General features: G+C 57.6%; 1 protein-coding gene across 1 annotated transcript in view; it reads right to left on the bottom strand.

Annotated features, from left to right (window-relative positions):
* LOC111160057 (MN1 proto-oncogene, transcriptional regulator) overlaps window positions 1-8,445 on the bottom strand; it is a 44,624-nt gene extending 36,179 nt beyond the window's left edge. The window contains 2 exon segments of the mRNA XM_022522862.1: window positions 3,634-7,201; window positions 7,203-8,445. Of these exon segments, the coding sequence (XP_022378570.1) occupies window positions 3,634-7,201; window positions 7,203-7,442 (3,808 nt within the window). The 5' untranslated portion in view covers window positions 7,443-8,445.
* Window positions 8,446-16,161: the final 7,716 nt, after the last annotated feature.

The raw sequence follows: 16,161 nt of genomic DNA, 5'->3' as shown, positions 1-16,161 counted from the left end.
GGAGTGGAAGTTTGGCAAGGATCAACTTAGTAAGGAATACAGTTAATTCAAGTTTTGGAAAATCGTCAGGGACAGGAGGGGGCTAAACGGCCTTTTTCAGACTGAATACCCTTATCTACAATTCTTCATTTTCTCTCCTTCTCTGTTTTGGAATTCCTCCACAGCCACACACCTATTACCAAGATCAGTGGACAATTTTCCAACTCCTCTCAAATCCGTGTCGTCCTTGCTGATCTAACAGATGTCTGAAGAGGGCCAAACTCAGGCTGGTTTTTCTTTCCTCCCCATCCCTCCGCACAACTTCACACTTTCCCACCCCTGCCCCCAACTTTGTGCAAACAGAACCTCAAGAGGAGATGAGGAGTTTCATTATATAAAAGTTGTTGGGTGGGTTAAGAAGTCAGGAGAAGCATAATTTGGAGAAGTCCGCTTACCTGGTTTAAAAAAAAAAAATCATCATCACACGTGATTCCGGCCTGGCCCTTGCCAGAACTACAACTTGCCATTTGAGTTCCCTCCCCTCCAAAGGACATCTAAACCCCATAAGACAATCTGGGCACGTCCCACTGACTACACGGCTTGTGCGGGTCTGAAGACTGATCCGTTCTCACCAATCCGAGCACAGATCATTTTGTTAAATACCGACTCGTACTTTGTCATCGGAGCGAAGAATTTCAGAAACGGTGTTAATATTTAATCACATTAGTACTGGCATGTTTTACGGCATGACAAAATAAAATATCATTATAAAAACGGGCTTTGCCTGAAAGGGGGTGGGAGGGAAGGGGCTGGCTGGGGGCTGGGACCTCCAGAAGGGATGTTCAAAGCTGCTGGACACCCCGCTTCGTGGCCGATGGGCCCACGGGGCATGTGTTTAAGGACAAGCAGAACATTGTACTTTAAAATTTTTTTTTCGCCTCTATTTTGAAGTGGCACACTTCACTGATTTTCAGCCAGGGGACTCGGGGGGCTGTTGAAGGCTCTGTGTACCTATTTATACAACATGTACAGATGGAACTGCAGGGTGTTATCATAATGAAAAGTTTAATCATCCTTATTTACTACCAGTAAGGGAGCAGGAATCTGATGCAGATACCTTATAAAGCCTTAACTAGCAGCCCCAAGGCTGCCGAAGCTGTGAGTGACCTCAATTCGGGGCTTTATCTAGGAAACTGTCCTTCCCACATCACAGAATGGAAAACAAAGGAGGTCAAGTGGGTATCCCTGCGAGGCTGCTAAGGAGGCCAGCCCCGCAGCCCGTCCCAGTCCCCAGCACGTCCTGTCCCGAAAGAAGTCCCTGTCCCCCCACCCCTGTCCTCCCCCCTGTGCAAGGGAGGGCTGCCTTTAGCTTACAGGGGGAATCAACCCTCAAGTGACTAGCATCTGTTTCCAAAAAAATATTTTCGCTCCTCTGACTGTGATAATGAAACAAACAAAACAAAACAAAACATATCTTTAATGACATCTCTTCATTCACAGGCTGCATCTTTTTTTTTTTTTTCCTTCCAGGAAGGAAGGTTAGGGGGACCCCTGGCAAGAGGGCTCTGTGACACCTTTTAAAATAAATCTTAAAACCACTCGATTCCTCTGGACCTCATCGATGAAGGACCTTCAGAAGGCACACAGGCTGAGGGCTACTGGTTTTTCTATATTAATTCTCGAAATCAGGGGCTTTTAAGAAACTTTTCTCACCCTATTTTGGCCAATATGTTCTTAATTACTGGGAAGGGGGAGGGATGGAGGGGCGGGGGAGGGGCAGCCTGGCCAAGCCAGGTAGAAGTGACAGGGGCTGGGATTTGTGCTAACCAGCTATCGATCGGAGTAGGATCGAGATGTTGTGTACAAGAAAATAAAAAAGACTGGGGTGGGGAGGGTGGCCAAGAGCTGGGCAAGCAGGATGCTGTGTCCAAGTCCATTTTAAAAAGGAAGGGCGGGGGGGGGGAAACCAGGGAGAAGAAGCGGAGGGTCCCAAACTAACCAATTTATGGCCTTGCCTGGGAGAAGCCTGGAGAATGCTGATGTTGGCCGCAGGGTCTGCCATGCATGCTAAGCAGCAGGCTTCAAATGAGAGAGCAGCGTCCCGGGCTGGGCAGTAGGCGAACAAAGAGAAAAGCGGGGAGGCCGCATTCATGAATTAGAAAAACCTAAGCGGGAACGCTACCCGGGACGACGCTACCCAGGATGGCAGGCAGCGGTGAAAGCCCGGAGTTCTGAGCCACCCAACTCCGGGGCCGCACTTCCCCTCCCCCCTCCTTCTTCTTCCTCCTCCTCCAGCCCATTCTCTTAAAACCTACCAGCACCTTAAACTCAGGGGCAGGAGGCCCAGGCCAAAGAAGACAGAGAGGAAGAACTCTAAGAAAGAGCAAGAATCAGAGGATGTCTGTTTTTTAAAGACAGGTTCAATGGGCAGCCGCTGGTTCCATGGTAATATTTAGCACCCTCCCCAAACCTAGGGAAGGCATAAGGGTTTAAAAGAAAAAGGTAGGAATTGTGGGGGCTGGGGCATTGGTGAGGGGAGAGGTATGATATTAATTTTAAGAAGAAATTATGTGTGGAAAAAAGAAAGGGCCCATTAAAATGAAACGGTTATCTACTGCAGTCCCATCCTCTTACGATGTAAAAACAAAATTGTTATGACTTTAACTGCAATGGCGGTCCCTTTACTAACCCCCACCCCACCCACCTTAAAGGCCTCCAGGCCTGGTGAGGAGGGAGTGCTTAGAATGCAAACAAGAGCTGGGACCAGACATCTGTCACCAAAGCCAGGCGAGATATTGACAAACGCGGGTCCTTTGTGTCTTAAGACTATATATCCATAACCCCATACACAGACGATGCCCCAGCTGAGTCGTCCAGTCTCCACCAAGCGGAGACCCCACCCCAGCCCCAGCAACCCCCCAACCCAAATATCAAGGAGATGCAACCATGAAAAGCCTGCCTGCCTCCTACAACCAGACAGGTCTCCAGGTTTCCAATGAAACCTTAATAGTTAAGAAGAGACAAAACAGCTATTCATTAGGAACAAATGTCAAATTAGGCATTGCCTTGGAGTGATGCTGCTGACACCGGCGCCTGGTAACTTTTTTTTTCTAAAGATGCTGGCACATGGAAGGAAACTCAAGCTGGAGGTTGGCTGCCTAGGATAAGGTGGGAAGGTTATTAACACAACTTCCCAGGTGTCCTGCCAGGAAAGTGCGGGGGGGGGGTAGGCAGGCACACAACTCCCACAAAGTAGAACCAGCCCGAGTGTTAAGGGTGAGGAGTGGTCTTGGTGTGAAAGGAAAGGGGCTGGCCTTGTCCTCTGAGCAACTCAGCTGAAACTTGGTAAAGGGACCCTGAAATAATCCCCACAGGGCTGCCATCAAAGTTCCGACCTCGGTGTGGAAATAGAATCCACCTGATAACGGTGCCTGGCGGGGAAGGGTGGGGGATGGAAGTGGGGGGATCTGCCCGCAGAGTCCTTGCTGTAACCAAAGGGACGGTGTCTAGCTCTGAGCTGGGCATTAAGAGGGCCTGGGGCTCCTCCTAACCCCAAGGGATCATCCCCTCCAATGGCCCACTCAAGGCTAGGCTAAGGCCTACAGTGGGGGGGAGGCCTCCGGGGGGAGATGAGATGGGAACAAGGGCATATACCTTCTTTGCTGTTGGGGTTCTGGGGTTTGGCCTTCTCCCAAGGCGCCAGCGTCTTGTCGTCGTCCGCGCCGTCCACCAAGGCCTTGTCGGCAGGCATGTACCAGGTGGCGCTGTGCTCTGCCATTAGCGAGTCCAGGTCGATGGTGCTCATGGCGCTCTTGACTGCCTCAGAGCAGCAGCTGCCCAGCTCACTGTCACCATTCTGCGCACCGGAGGACCCAACGGTGCACTCACCCTTCTTGCCACCCTTGAGCCCCAGGGGCTGGTCCTCAGAGATGCTGAACTGCTGCCTCTGCAGCTGGATCTGCGCCTGGAGGATCTCCAGGGGGTGGATCTCATCCGGGGGTGGTGCACCGCTGCTGCTCGTCGGGGTCCGGACCTGCTCCAGGCCCGGCGTGCCAGGGTGGCCCGTGCCCCCGCCGCCATAGCTGTCAGGGGTGGAGGTAGAGGTAGACATGATGCCCAGGCCGAGGGGGGGCGGGGGTGCCTTCGGTCCGTGCTCCCCAGCGCCCACCCCACGCGGAGGGAGTTTGGGCGAGCCTGTCACCAGGGGGCTCCTACTCGCTTTGGCCAGGGCTGGGGGGTTGTCGGAGCTGGATGACACCTCGTCCTCGTTGGCATAGCTGGTGCTCACCTCGTCCGAGGCAAACTCGCCCACGTGCGGCGAACTACCGTCCGACTTGGCCCCGCCGTCCAGGGAAGCCATGAGGTCCTGCTGGTCCCCTAGGAGCAACTCGGCCCCCTTCCCCCACGACGGTGACGTGAGCGCTTTCTCGTGAGGTGTAGGAGCCCCGCGAGCCTCGCTCGTAGAGCTTCCCCCGACGGCTGCGCCCGGTGCCTGCTGCTGCCCTGGGCTCACCCCAGGCGCGCCCCCACTGTCTGGCGCTGCCGAGTACTTGTCGAAGAAGGTCCCAGGGCTCACGTGACCACTGTCCCTTTTTCTTCGACCCCGTCCCCGGCCGCCGCCCCCGGGGACCGGCTTGCCGTCGTTCCCGGACGTGGACTCCAGGGTGTAGTTTGGGGAGAGGCTGGTGCCGTCCCCCTGGGCAGGCGGGTTGGGCGGCCCTGGGGCTTTGGAGCCACCGTTACTAGTGCCCGACGGGCCTCCAGGCCCTGGGGCCCCAGGGGCAGTCCCTCCGGGGAAGTAATCCGAGCCCGGGTTGCCGGCCACAGCCGCGCCTTCGGTCTCGTTCTGGCTCAGTTTCCTCTTGCCCTCGGGCGGGTTCTTCTTGTTGAAGGTCACGTTGAGGTTGGGGGCCCCGAGGCTGGCGATCATGTTCTGGCAGGCGGTGGAGAGTGCAGCCAGGCAGCTCTGGCCGAACAAGTTGTCCTTGGAGCTGGGCTTGTTGAAGGAGCCCAGCGACAGCGCGCCCAGCTTACTGGCCGAGGTGCGCTGGCTGGACTGGAAATCAGGCTGCGGCGGGTAGGCGCCCCCTCCGCTGCCACCGCCTGTGCTGCCGCCGCCCCCGCCCGCGCTCGGCGGCGAGTTCACGCCTGGGCCGCTGTGCGGCGTGGCCTGCGGGTTCGCCGCGGTGAACGGGAAGCCAGGCTGGCCCCCGAGCGCGGGTGCAGTGAAATCCGGCGGCGGGGGTCGGCGCTCGGAGGGAGCGCTGGGCAGCCCCACCCCAGCCCCTGGCGACTGCAGTTGGCCCAGACCCGCCAGGCTGCCGCCGAACTGCAGGCCGGGGGAGGGCAGCGCGGGCACGTGGCCCTCTCCGGGCATCCTCAGCGACTCCTGCAGAGGGCCACGGAACAGCACTCCGGAACCACCGCGGGGAGGGGGAGGCGCCAGGCCCGGGTCGTGCGGGCCGCAGTCAGCCGGCAGGCCTGAGCCGCCCATCCTGCGGGGCAGCAGGTCCCCCGGCGGCGGGTGCGGCCCTGGGAACCACGCGCTCTCCTGAGCCAAGTGAGGCGCCTGCTGCTCGAAAGTGCCCAGGCGCCCCGCGCCCGCGCCCGCGCTTTCGCGCTCAAAGTTCGGCTGGCCCAAGCCGCCCACCGGGCCGCTGTGTACCAGGCCGCCCTGGCCCACGTCCCCAGGGTGGCCTAGCTGGGCCAGGTTGGGCTGGCGCAGCCGCTGCTGCTGATTCCGCGACGCCATCTGCTTAATCATGAGGGCCGCGTTTTGGCGTTGCTGCTGCTGCTGCTGCTGCTGTTGCTGCTGCTGCTGTTGCTGCTGCTGCTGCTGCTGCTGCTGCTGCTGCTGCAGGGACTGGTGGTCTGGGGCTGGATGCTGCAGGGGTGGCCCTGAGGGGAAGCTGTCGGGCACAGGCGGCGTGAACTCGCCGGGTAGGCCCGAATAGGCGGAGGGCGAGAGGTGGTTGTCCAGCGCGCCGTTGTGCATGTTGCCGTTCCACGAAGCGCAGCGGTCCACTCCCGCGCTGCCCGGGAAGTCAAAGCGCGGCCTCTTGGCCACATTCATGTAGGGGGGCGCGTCAAAATGCTGCAGCCGCTGGTTGGGCGCCTGCTGGGGAGGGGGGTGCTGCATGTTGAACACGGGCTCCGAATACGGGTGCATGTTCCGGTTCTCCAGCCGATGGATGGGGTACTCGAACTGTGCGTGCTGACTGGGCAGCATGGGGCCCCCGTCCTGCAGGCCGCCGCTGGGCGTGCCCGCCTCGCCCTGCTGGGGCCGCGGGAGCGCAGGCGGGCACGAATTTTGTCGGACCAGAAGCCCGGGTGGCGGCGGTGGCGGCGGCTGGGGTTGCTGAGGCGGCTGCGGGGGCTGCTGCGGAGGGGGCGGCGGGGCCTGCTGGGGAGGCTGCATCAACGGGTGCCTGGAACCTACTCCCGGCTCCAGCCCCACGGGCATCTTGCGGGCCCCGCCGAACCTCTCGAAGAACACGCCGTGCTGCTGTTGCTGTTGCTGTTGCTGCTGCTGCTGCTGTTGCTGCTGTTGCTGCTGCTGCTGCTGTTGCTGCTGCTGCTGCTGCTGCTGCTGGGCGTGCATTTTGGATAAGCCCACCATGCCTGCAGCTCTGGGCATGGCCGAGGCACCCGGGAAAGAGCTCCCGGGAACCTGGCGCCCCGCCGCATAATGAGGCAGCTGCCCCTCGGAATCGGAGGGCGAAAACAAGTCGAAATGTCCCGAGGGCGCCTCGCCAGGGTAATTGTATTCCAGCGAGTCGACGGCACCTTGGTTCGCCACCCTTCGAGGCTCCAGACTGTGGGAATCGGAGCCGCTGGAGGCAGGCAGGCCGTGAAAGGAGGCCGCTCGGTTAGGGCTCTGGTCCAGCGGCAAGCATGGGGCAGGCACCGCATGACCCGAGGCGCCCGAACTGTGGAAGTCCGGGAGGTTCCCGGGTCGCTGCGGGCCAAAGCTCTCGGGCCCCTGGCTCTCCGCCATGTGGTCATAACCCTCCGCGAAGGGCGGCTGGCTGCCCAGGCCGCCGGCGGCGCCGCCATAGCCAAGTAGGCGACCCCCGTGCAGGCATGAGGCCCCTGGGTCCGGGCCACCGAAGTTGCCTCCAAAGTGGGGGTGATGTTGGTGGTGGTGGTGGCCTCCCGGGTGGCCGTGGTGCGGCTGCTGGCCTCCAAAGAATCCGTGCACCGGCTGCGCCTGCAGCCCCCCCCGCGTGCAACTCCGAATGGCCACGCGCGTGGAAGCCGTAAGGCTCCATGTTCATGCTCAAGATCGGAGGCTCGCCCAGCGCGCTCATGGCAGGGTCCACGGGGCCAGGGGGTCCCCCAGCGTGGAAAGCCGGGGCCTTAAAGTGGGCATTCATGCTTAGTCCGGCCTCGTTAAAGTTCCTCTCGCCCTGGCCAGCGTTCCTGCTGTTGATTTGGGGCTCGAATTGGTCCAGCCCAAACATACTTGGCAGGGGGCGGGGGGATCAATAGGGCATGACAGCCTGCTCTCCGCGGCGCGCCTCCGGCCAGCTAAACGTTCCGGCCCTGGGTTGGGCGCTCTGGGACGCTCAGCACCGCGGGGGGCGCAGTGCGCACCGCCACCTCGCCTGGCGTGTGGAGGCTGGGGGCTATCAGCTCCTCTCCCGAAGCTCTGGCTCTGCCGGACCCGGGCCTCTCACATCTTGCGGTGCCGCGGGGCCTCGGGGAGCCGTGTTGGGGGGGCCCATGCCCCGGCGGTTGGCACAGCCGCGGGTGGGTTTGCGCGGAGGGGACGGAGCTGCGGGCGAGTGGAGACAAAAAGTTAAGTGGGGGGAAGGAGGCGGGAAGAAGGAAGGGAGAGCAGAGCGATCACCTTCTTAAGTCCAATCGGGTCGGGTGGGAAGCCCCAGGACGTCTCCCGAAGCCTCCCGGAGTCCGTGGCGGAGCTGCTAAGGGGTTGAGCAAGGAGACCTTTCAAAGCCGTGGCTGGCGCCCAGGCATGGACAGAACGGTCCCTCCCCCCTCCCCCCCGGAGTCCCCGCGCTCCGCAGCCCGAGCCTCCGCCGAGCACGATCCGCTCGCACAGTCTCCGTCGGCCCCGAGCAAGCGGCTACTGCTTCTTCAGCGGGTCGGAAGGCTGGAGGCTCCGCTCGGCATCACGGGTGCGGGCCCTGAGCCGAGAGCGCAGCTGGGCTGGGGAGGCAGCAGGCGCCCGGGGTTGGAGCCCAGGTTTGAGGGAAGGCGCGGTTCCCCTTCCGCGGCGGGTGCGCTGCACCCCGGTGTGCCGCTTCGCGGCCACGTCCGCCGCCTGCCGCTTCTGTCCTCGTCTGTTCGGTCTCTGAGTTCGCGGGGTCTCCGCGCCCGCTTCCGGGCGCGGGCGGGCAGCGAGTCGAGAGGTTGGGTTGCTCCGAAGCTCGGGTTCCCTGCCTCCAAGCCGAGGTGCTTCACGAGTCCCCCTCGGACCCTAGGAGGGGGGCGTACGCGGGTTGGGGGGCCAGGCTAGGCGAGCGGGTTGAGGCGTTCCGGCTACGCTCTAGGAGCCCGGAATGGGGGGGGCGGGGGCAGTCCTGGGGGGGGTCCGCGCCCCCCCGGCGGGCGGGCGCGGGGGGGGCTCTGCGTGGGGCGTTCCGAGGGTCTCGGCTCCCCTCTCGGTGTCTGCCTCTCGCCCAGCGCCGGGAGAAGCAGCAACAAGTTTTGCATTTCAGCAATCAATTTCAGCCATTACATTTGCACCAATCAGCGCAGCCCGAGCTCCGGGCCCGGGGCGGGGCTCGCTCTTAAGGTGGTCCTGGTTGCTGGCTGCCGAGGCCCCCGCCATGAACCCGCACTCCGCCAGCTCCCGGGTCCCCCGTGCGGGTTTTGCCTCGGGGTCGACGCCAGTGCGCTGGGGGGCGCGCCCTGGCCTCCCGGCGCATCGGGCTGGAGGGGGCGCAGGCGGAGAATGGTGGGATCTTGGCTTTGTTCACCCCCTTCCCACTCACACAGTTCCCAACTCCCCACCCCTAACTGAAGAGAGACCTGCGGGTTGGGCAGGGGGCGGGGAGGTGGGCGGTAAGCGGTGCGGGGCGCTTAGACAATAGGGTTGCCGAGCAAAGCTCTCGGACTCGCCACGGAAAGTCGCGAAGAGTCAACTGCGCTTCAGCCCCGGGGCGAACCCACGGTTCTCCACCGCTGTCTGCCTACTAGTGGCACCCAAGTTAGCCGGTCCTCGGGTTTTTCTGGAGGTGGAAGCAAACGGGGAACCCTGAAGTTAGGGTTCCGCTCGAAAGGCCCGGGCGCCTGCCCACTCTTCCTCACTAGGGCGCGCACAATTGTTCTCTATCCGCGCACTCTGGGGTTCCCCGATCTCACTCGCAGGCTTCCGCCCGGAGGAGCCATAACCACTTGGCTACTTGTGGGGGAGTGAGGGGTGCACATCGAACGAACGCAGAGCCAGAGCCGCGAGGCGGCTAGGAGCTTCGAGAAGACCCGTGCGCAGAGGGCGCACCCGCCCGGGGGAGCAGCCTCCTCCGGACACCCGGGCCAAGGCTCAGGCCCTCTGCGGGCGCGAGGTTGGACTCCTTAAGAGATCAATTAAACTGAAGAGGCCAAGGAACGGAATTGGGTTGTGATACTAAAATCAATAGGAGTAATTTAATATCTGCCCTTCTCTTTATGAAATATTTATCCCAATAATCTTAGTTAAAATGTTTAGATCTTCCTGATCCCCACTGAGGCTGAAATCTATCTTGCAATTAGAAGTTGGGAGTTTAGAGGGGATGGAGAGTAGAGAAGATGTTTATTCTGTGTGCCTGCGTGTATTTTCCTCCCTAAAGTGAGTGTAAGGGAGGAAGGGGGAGAAGGCCTGTAATTTCCCTTGCCATAAAATAGCACGAGGTGATTTTGCTAGCAAACCAGCATTCGTCGGAGAAGGGGAGGGGGAAAAAAAGAACTTTCTTTGAAGTGCCCCGATATCGCTATTAAATCTAAATAAAATTAAGCATGGTGTATAAAAATGCCTTTTCCCCCCACAAAATAAAGTGTTTATCACCCAAGTCTGTCTTGCGTTTGCTAAATTGCGCATGAAATCTGAAATGAAATAAACGTTATAATAAAACCAACCCCTGAGCCCTTTTTATTTAAAAACCTCAGATTAAGCACTCCACCGTCGCAGGCAGGAGTTGAAAAGTTACCACGTTTCGAGCACAGGGATTCATTGCTCCCCCGTGTTGCTGCTGGGAAAGCAGACTCTGGGTGTTCCTGAGCCAAAATGCCAGGAAAATGGGTTCCACTTAGGGGGACGGGAGGCGGGAAGCAGTGTCTCTTGAGGGAGAAAATAACCCCCTCCCCAAAAGAATACAAATGAAAACAAGCAATAAAAACCTGCAACTTTGAAACTCAGAGAGCGGAAGCCAGCTCAGATCCAAGGTCCTTCCTGGGACCTTCCTGTTGTGGATGTCTACAGATATTTTTTTCTTTTTGAAATTAAAAATGAAAATTACCCCCACCAAAAATGGAGTCCATAAATAAGCATCGGGAAGAAGTATTTGTACAGGGTGGTGGAGTTTTAAAAGGATTTTTCTGCAGGATCAGGTTGTTGGTCTGTGATTAAATATTGATTTTGTGTAATTAGTTTTCATGTGAACTATCCTCTTGCTGATGGCTTAGAGGTTCCAGAACTAGAAAGAAATGGAATCAGACATGGAAATTATTACTTAGCAAAGTGACAAGGAAGTGAGAGCTGGAAAAGACTGGGGCTTGGCTGATTTAGGCACAAAGAAATAAAGGTACTGGGTAGGCCTCTAGTGGGTGGGGGTAGGCCCCCCAACCCCCACCCAGGCCAGAGACAGGGCGACCCTGCACCTCCTGGTCAGGAAAGGGACCAGCAGGGGGAATGGTCACCAGAGGAGGACCCTTCATGGGCAAAGGCCTGTGCAAAGCCCGTGACAGCTAGCTGGTGGCATGCCTTGTCCGGAGCCATCAGTGCTGGGAGAGGGGATGTCTCGGGAGCCCTGTGAGAGAAGCATTATGTCTCCTGTATGTCTGGAGGGAATGGGGGAAGTTGGGACCTGTCTGGAGGCCTGGGTGGGCCCGGGCAGTGGGAAGAATGGCCCACAGACCTGCAGTCTGGGGAGACCCTGGCTGGGGTGTGCTCTCGGCTAAGCCATGACTTCACACGGGGGTGGGGGGGTCCCCTGAACACCTGGGCAGGTTTCCTGTGGAATAATTCTGCGTGCTCCGGGGAAGGGGGGGTGTGGGAGTATTTTTCTGGGGCTGTTTCCAAGAGTTCAGTCTACAAGGTGTGTGAGTGTCTGAAAAGAGGGTGTGTTGGGGCCTGGCTGGGTTTCTGCTCAGGATTTGTCTGGGTCACCTTTCCTTCACACTAGAATGTTGTGTGGGTGTGTGGCGGGGGGCCGGCACTTTGTGTCTTGGCCTGAGTGGGGGTGGCTGGGCAGCCATGTGTGTTTGTGGACGTGCCTCCACGTGCTTCTGGGCATCTCGCTGAGTGTCCCTGGGGGAAGGGCTGTGGACCCCCACCCCCATTTCTCTCTGTGTGCGTGCCTGTGTTGACCCCTAGGCGTGTGGCTGCCTCACACCTTGTATGCCCGAGTCTCTGCTCAAGTGTGTCTGTTTTCTCTGCAAGTGTGAGAGTGGGCGCCCACCTGGATCCATCTGTGCCCGTGGACACGCTAGCGAGTGTACCTCCATGGGATGGGCGCCCCTGCCTGTGCCGGGATGTGCACTCCGCCAACGAGGGCCCGCGGTTTCTTTGGAACAGACACATTGCCCCCTAGCGCTCAGACAATTCAAAGTCCCCGCCCGCTGGCACTGAGCCTGGAGACGAAGGGTCCACCCCCAGGCCTTTCCTTCGTCTTCCTGTTTCCCTTCCTTCGGCCTGGTCCTCAAGGGGTGCTGCGTGTGCTGGCATTCAGAGGGGCCTCCCGGATGGAGAGAGGAGATACTGGACTAGGGCCCCAGAGCTACAGAGGGATGCTCCCAGCTGGTGACAAGTGAAGGGACCACCTGGAAGGGCCCCCAGAAGGCTACCAGAACTCGCCCTCCTGGGGCAGAGAGACTGGCATATTCGAACACCCTAGGAGCTCCAGTTTAAAAGGGAGACCCCCCCCCAACCAGTGAACACCCTGCTCAACAAAAACACAGAACAATCAACACTCAACACCCTTCACCTCGTAGACACACACACAATCCTCACACCTTGCCCCTCAGGTCCCCAACACCAAGACAGGCACACTCGCCCACATGCACCTCCATAATGCACACATCTGAACACCCGCTCCCGGGTATGGAAGGCTCAGTGCTAATTGCTTTATATCTGGGGTCCCATTTCATTCTCATGGGAACCCCACGAGGTTGGAGCTCTGAACCCGTTTTACAGGATGAGGACGTGGAGCTTCACACTGGCCAAGTGACTTTCCCAGAGTCCAATGGTGGCAGAGCTCGGATTCCAAACCAACCACCTGTCCCTGAGCCCTGGCTCCTCACCACTGTCTGTTGTCCCTAAATGTGATCGTTCAGGTAAACCCCTTAGCACAGGGCAGGGAACACGGTAAATGCCGAAAAATGGTAGCTGCCTTCATCACTATTGCCGTTATTATCACTATTAATATGATTGTGGCTATGATGAGTATTATTAGTCTCTGTGTGTTCCCCTGCCCCACACAGACAGGAGAGAGCAATGGGCACACATATACATACACACACTTATGGCTTCAGCCTTTTCTCTCTTAACCTCATGCCCTTTAGAGCCCAGGAACTCACAGGAACCACAGCATCCCTGAGTTGCTATGCAGCCAATGGGACCTGCTTCCCCTAATGCCAAGGATAGAGCATCCACGCAATGACTACCTCTCCTGAGTCAGTGGTGGGGAGTGTATGAGTTTTGGCATGACCTAGCCAGATTCCAATCTTGTCTTCACCGCTTCTGAGCTGTGCAACCTGGGACAGAATAGTTGCCTCCTCTTGGCTTCAGTTTTCCCCCCCATTGCAAAGGGGAATCATAGCCAGTGCATATGGAGCAAAAGGATTGGTGAAGATGCTTAAAGAGAGGCCCAGGGCATGGCAGGTGGCCTCTCTTATCTCTATTATTATCATTATTGTTTCTTCTGTGTTTGGATCCAGGGAGGAGGAGAGCAAAATAAAGATCCCAGAAAAACTGGATTGATTTGGTAAACCAGCCTTGTCTCACCAACCAGTCTTTGAGAGAAAGGATGCTTCTGTTATGTGGTCGCCATAGCCTCCCCGACTTCACACTGTGCTGCTGTAAACAGGTGCAGGCCCAGCAGCTGGCCAGGGAGGACCCAGGACTGAAAGCTCTGGGTGGGCCCAGCTATGGCCAAGGCAGAGGAGAGGACCTGGCTAGACGTTGCAAGGGATGAGACCCTCAAGTATCCACAGATTGCCGGTTGTGAAGCAACCACATCTCCTCCCTCTCTCTATGTAAGATGCCTGATATTTTCGGAGGTCAGTCCTCCATCTGTTCTTTGAGTGCCTACCATGTGCCACTGGGCTCAGGCTGAGAACTTAGGAAAAGGGGGAAGCTCCAGTCCTATCTCTCAAGCCAGATCCAAGAAACCACCTCATATTATAGACTACATTACACACTGTAAGAGGTAAAATAACTGCTTTGGGAGAAAGGGGTTCTCAGAGGTGGGTTTTGAAGATAGAATAAGAGTTTAACAACCAGAACAGGGTCAAGGGACTTGCCAAGCAGAGAAATCAGATTAGAGTGCGTGGGGGAGGCTTGGGCAGCCCTTTGCTTAGAGCTGAATGAGGGAGAGGCAGATCTAAAGCCCAAAAGGTCAGGAGGACCTGAATTGGGAGGAACATAAGGATGGTGGGAGAGTTTGGACGTGGTTCTGGGGAGCTAGGAAAGGGTTTCAAGCAAAGCCAAGTGACCTCGTTAGAGGTGGGTTTTAAAAGATCCTTGGAGACCTGAGGCTCTCAGCTTCCTTTGCCTTTCAAGGTGCACCCAAAAGCCATCTTCACTGGTTTCCCTGGAAACAGAGCCTGGGGAGGGAGATAACCCTAGGGTCTGTAACCAGGCAGGGAGCACAGAGCAAGACAATAACCACTGGTTTTCCCAGACAAGGGTCCCTTCACCTCAGTGACTACAGATGCTGCTCCGTGTTGAATTGAACTTGGCCCACCTGGCCCTCGGCTAGAGGAGACTGAGGGACGGGTCCAAGATGTCCCAGGTTCAAAGCCCAGTTCCGCCACCCCCTGAACACATGACGGTGGACCAGACCTGGAACTGGAGCTCCAGTTTCCAGCTATATAATAGTATCAGCCTCCAAGGGTGGCAGGGAGACTGCAAGCATGGGAAAGCACCCAGCCCATACAATATCATATATATCATATGTAACATATTATTTATTATATCCTATATTATATTGAATAGCTATCCAGTGATGTAAGTTCTATTATTTTTCCTCTTTTATACAGGAGGAAACTGAGGCACAGAGAGGTGAAAGGATTTGCCCCAAGTTTCCAGAGAGCAAGGGGCAGAGCTGGACTTACACCAGGACTGACTTGACCTTATGATCAGCCCACCACCAGTCCACAATCTGTCCAGCTTGGCCTGGGTCTGAGCCTCCCCAGGGGAGGAAAGGGAACTGATCTTGCCAGAAAAACTTCTCCTTCCCCTGTCCCTGGAGACTCCCAGCCTGGATCAGGGGTCCCCCTGCTCTCTGCTCCTTTCTGCACACCCCCTATTCCCAGAGGTGTCTGGGGTCTGACCACAGCATTTCAATATAAGAGAGCCAGTGAATTTCCCCTTGAATACGACCGGGCCACTTCGCAGCTCACCTGGCTGGGGAGGGCTCCCTACACAGGAAAGGAGCTCTTGCCACCATAAAGCCAGCTTCCCAGGGACTCAAACACACAGGGACCGAGCCTGTAACCTGCTTCCAGCATCAAGCTGTCCTCGAAGCCTGGCCTTCCCTGGGGCACACTCCTCTTTCAAGAGCCTAGCTCATAGCCAGTACCCACATGCTCAGCTGTGACCCAGGGGACCAGAAGTGAGACCATGGCTTGAAAGTATGAATAGTAACATTAATAAGAGATGCCTCTTCTCTGAGCACAGAAACTCCCCTCAACTTCATTTAATCTTGAAAAAGATTCTAGGAGGGAGACAGGTGCCTCCATCATCCTTGGGAACTTGCTGGAGCCCACACAGCTTGTCCATGGCCAGGCCTGGTCTCAGACTCTGGGCTGTAGGATCCTCAGGCTGTTCGGCCAACCCCTCCGTCTATGAGGTTTTCTCTTCTCCAGACAGCATCCAGCTCTGAGCTTCTATTTTCCATTCTCTAAGCTGAACCCAGGCCCTAGTCCCAAAATAACTCAAACCAGCTCCATGGGCTGGAACTGAAGGCCTGGCGACTCCATCGCCTGGTCCGGCCTCCCTCTGAAAAAGTTCTCATTCAGCAAAATAACAGGCACCATGCGTGAAGCATCACACAGCACACAATGAGTCAGAAAATGCGAAAGTTCGGAGGGGTTCATAATTATTCAACAAACCTAGTTAGCCTGGCACGCCCCGCCCCCCACGCCGCCTTCATTCTCTCCCTGCAGCTGTCAGTGAGGTGAGCTCATTACCACCGAGAATCTAGCTGGCAAACCAGCTCCATAAACAGAACCAAACAAGCATATATGATGGGAAAACTTTGGACCAGCCGGTCATTAGCCAAAGCCTTTCAAACGACTTTGTCTGTTGTTCCCTCGTCCCCACCCTCCCCTGCTGTGGGGAGGCTACGGCTTGGTAGTGTCTCCAGTGGGGTTGGGAGAGGGGGCCGAGGCAAGGGGAAGGTCACCCAGACCTGGTCCAGCAGCGCCTGGGGCCAAGGACCCGTCTCCCAGAGAGAATTCCTGCAAGGACCTAGAGTCTGAAGCCTGACTCTGTGGGTGAGTGGCAGCGACAGCCACAGGGGGCTGCTGGCTAGGACTTCCTTAGCTTTCCGCTGCAGAGGGAAGTTGCAGGGCTGGTGGGGCTCAGAGCCTCCCCCAGATGTGAGATCTATGACCTTGGACAGGCCATTCCTCTCTCTGTGCCTCAGTCTCCTCATCTGTAAAAGCAGGCCCCGGCATACCTATGCCAAAGGATGTTTGTGAGGGGGCCACCTGGGTAGCTCAGTTGGTTAAGCATCTGCCTGTGACTCAAGTCCTGATTTCAGAGTCCTGGGATCAAACCCCTCAGCCCTGCGTGTG

The sequence above is a fragment of the Enhydra lutris genome, unplaced genomic scaffold (genome assembly GCF_002288905.1).
Source record: "Enhydra lutris kenyoni isolate GAN:26980312 unplaced genomic scaffold, ASM228890v2 scaffoldscaffold73, whole genome shotgun sequence".
Taxonomy (NCBI): domain Eukaryota; kingdom Metazoa; phylum Chordata; class Mammalia; order Carnivora; family Mustelidae; genus Enhydra; species Enhydra lutris.
This window is presented reverse-complemented; position numbering and strand designations above follow the sequence as displayed.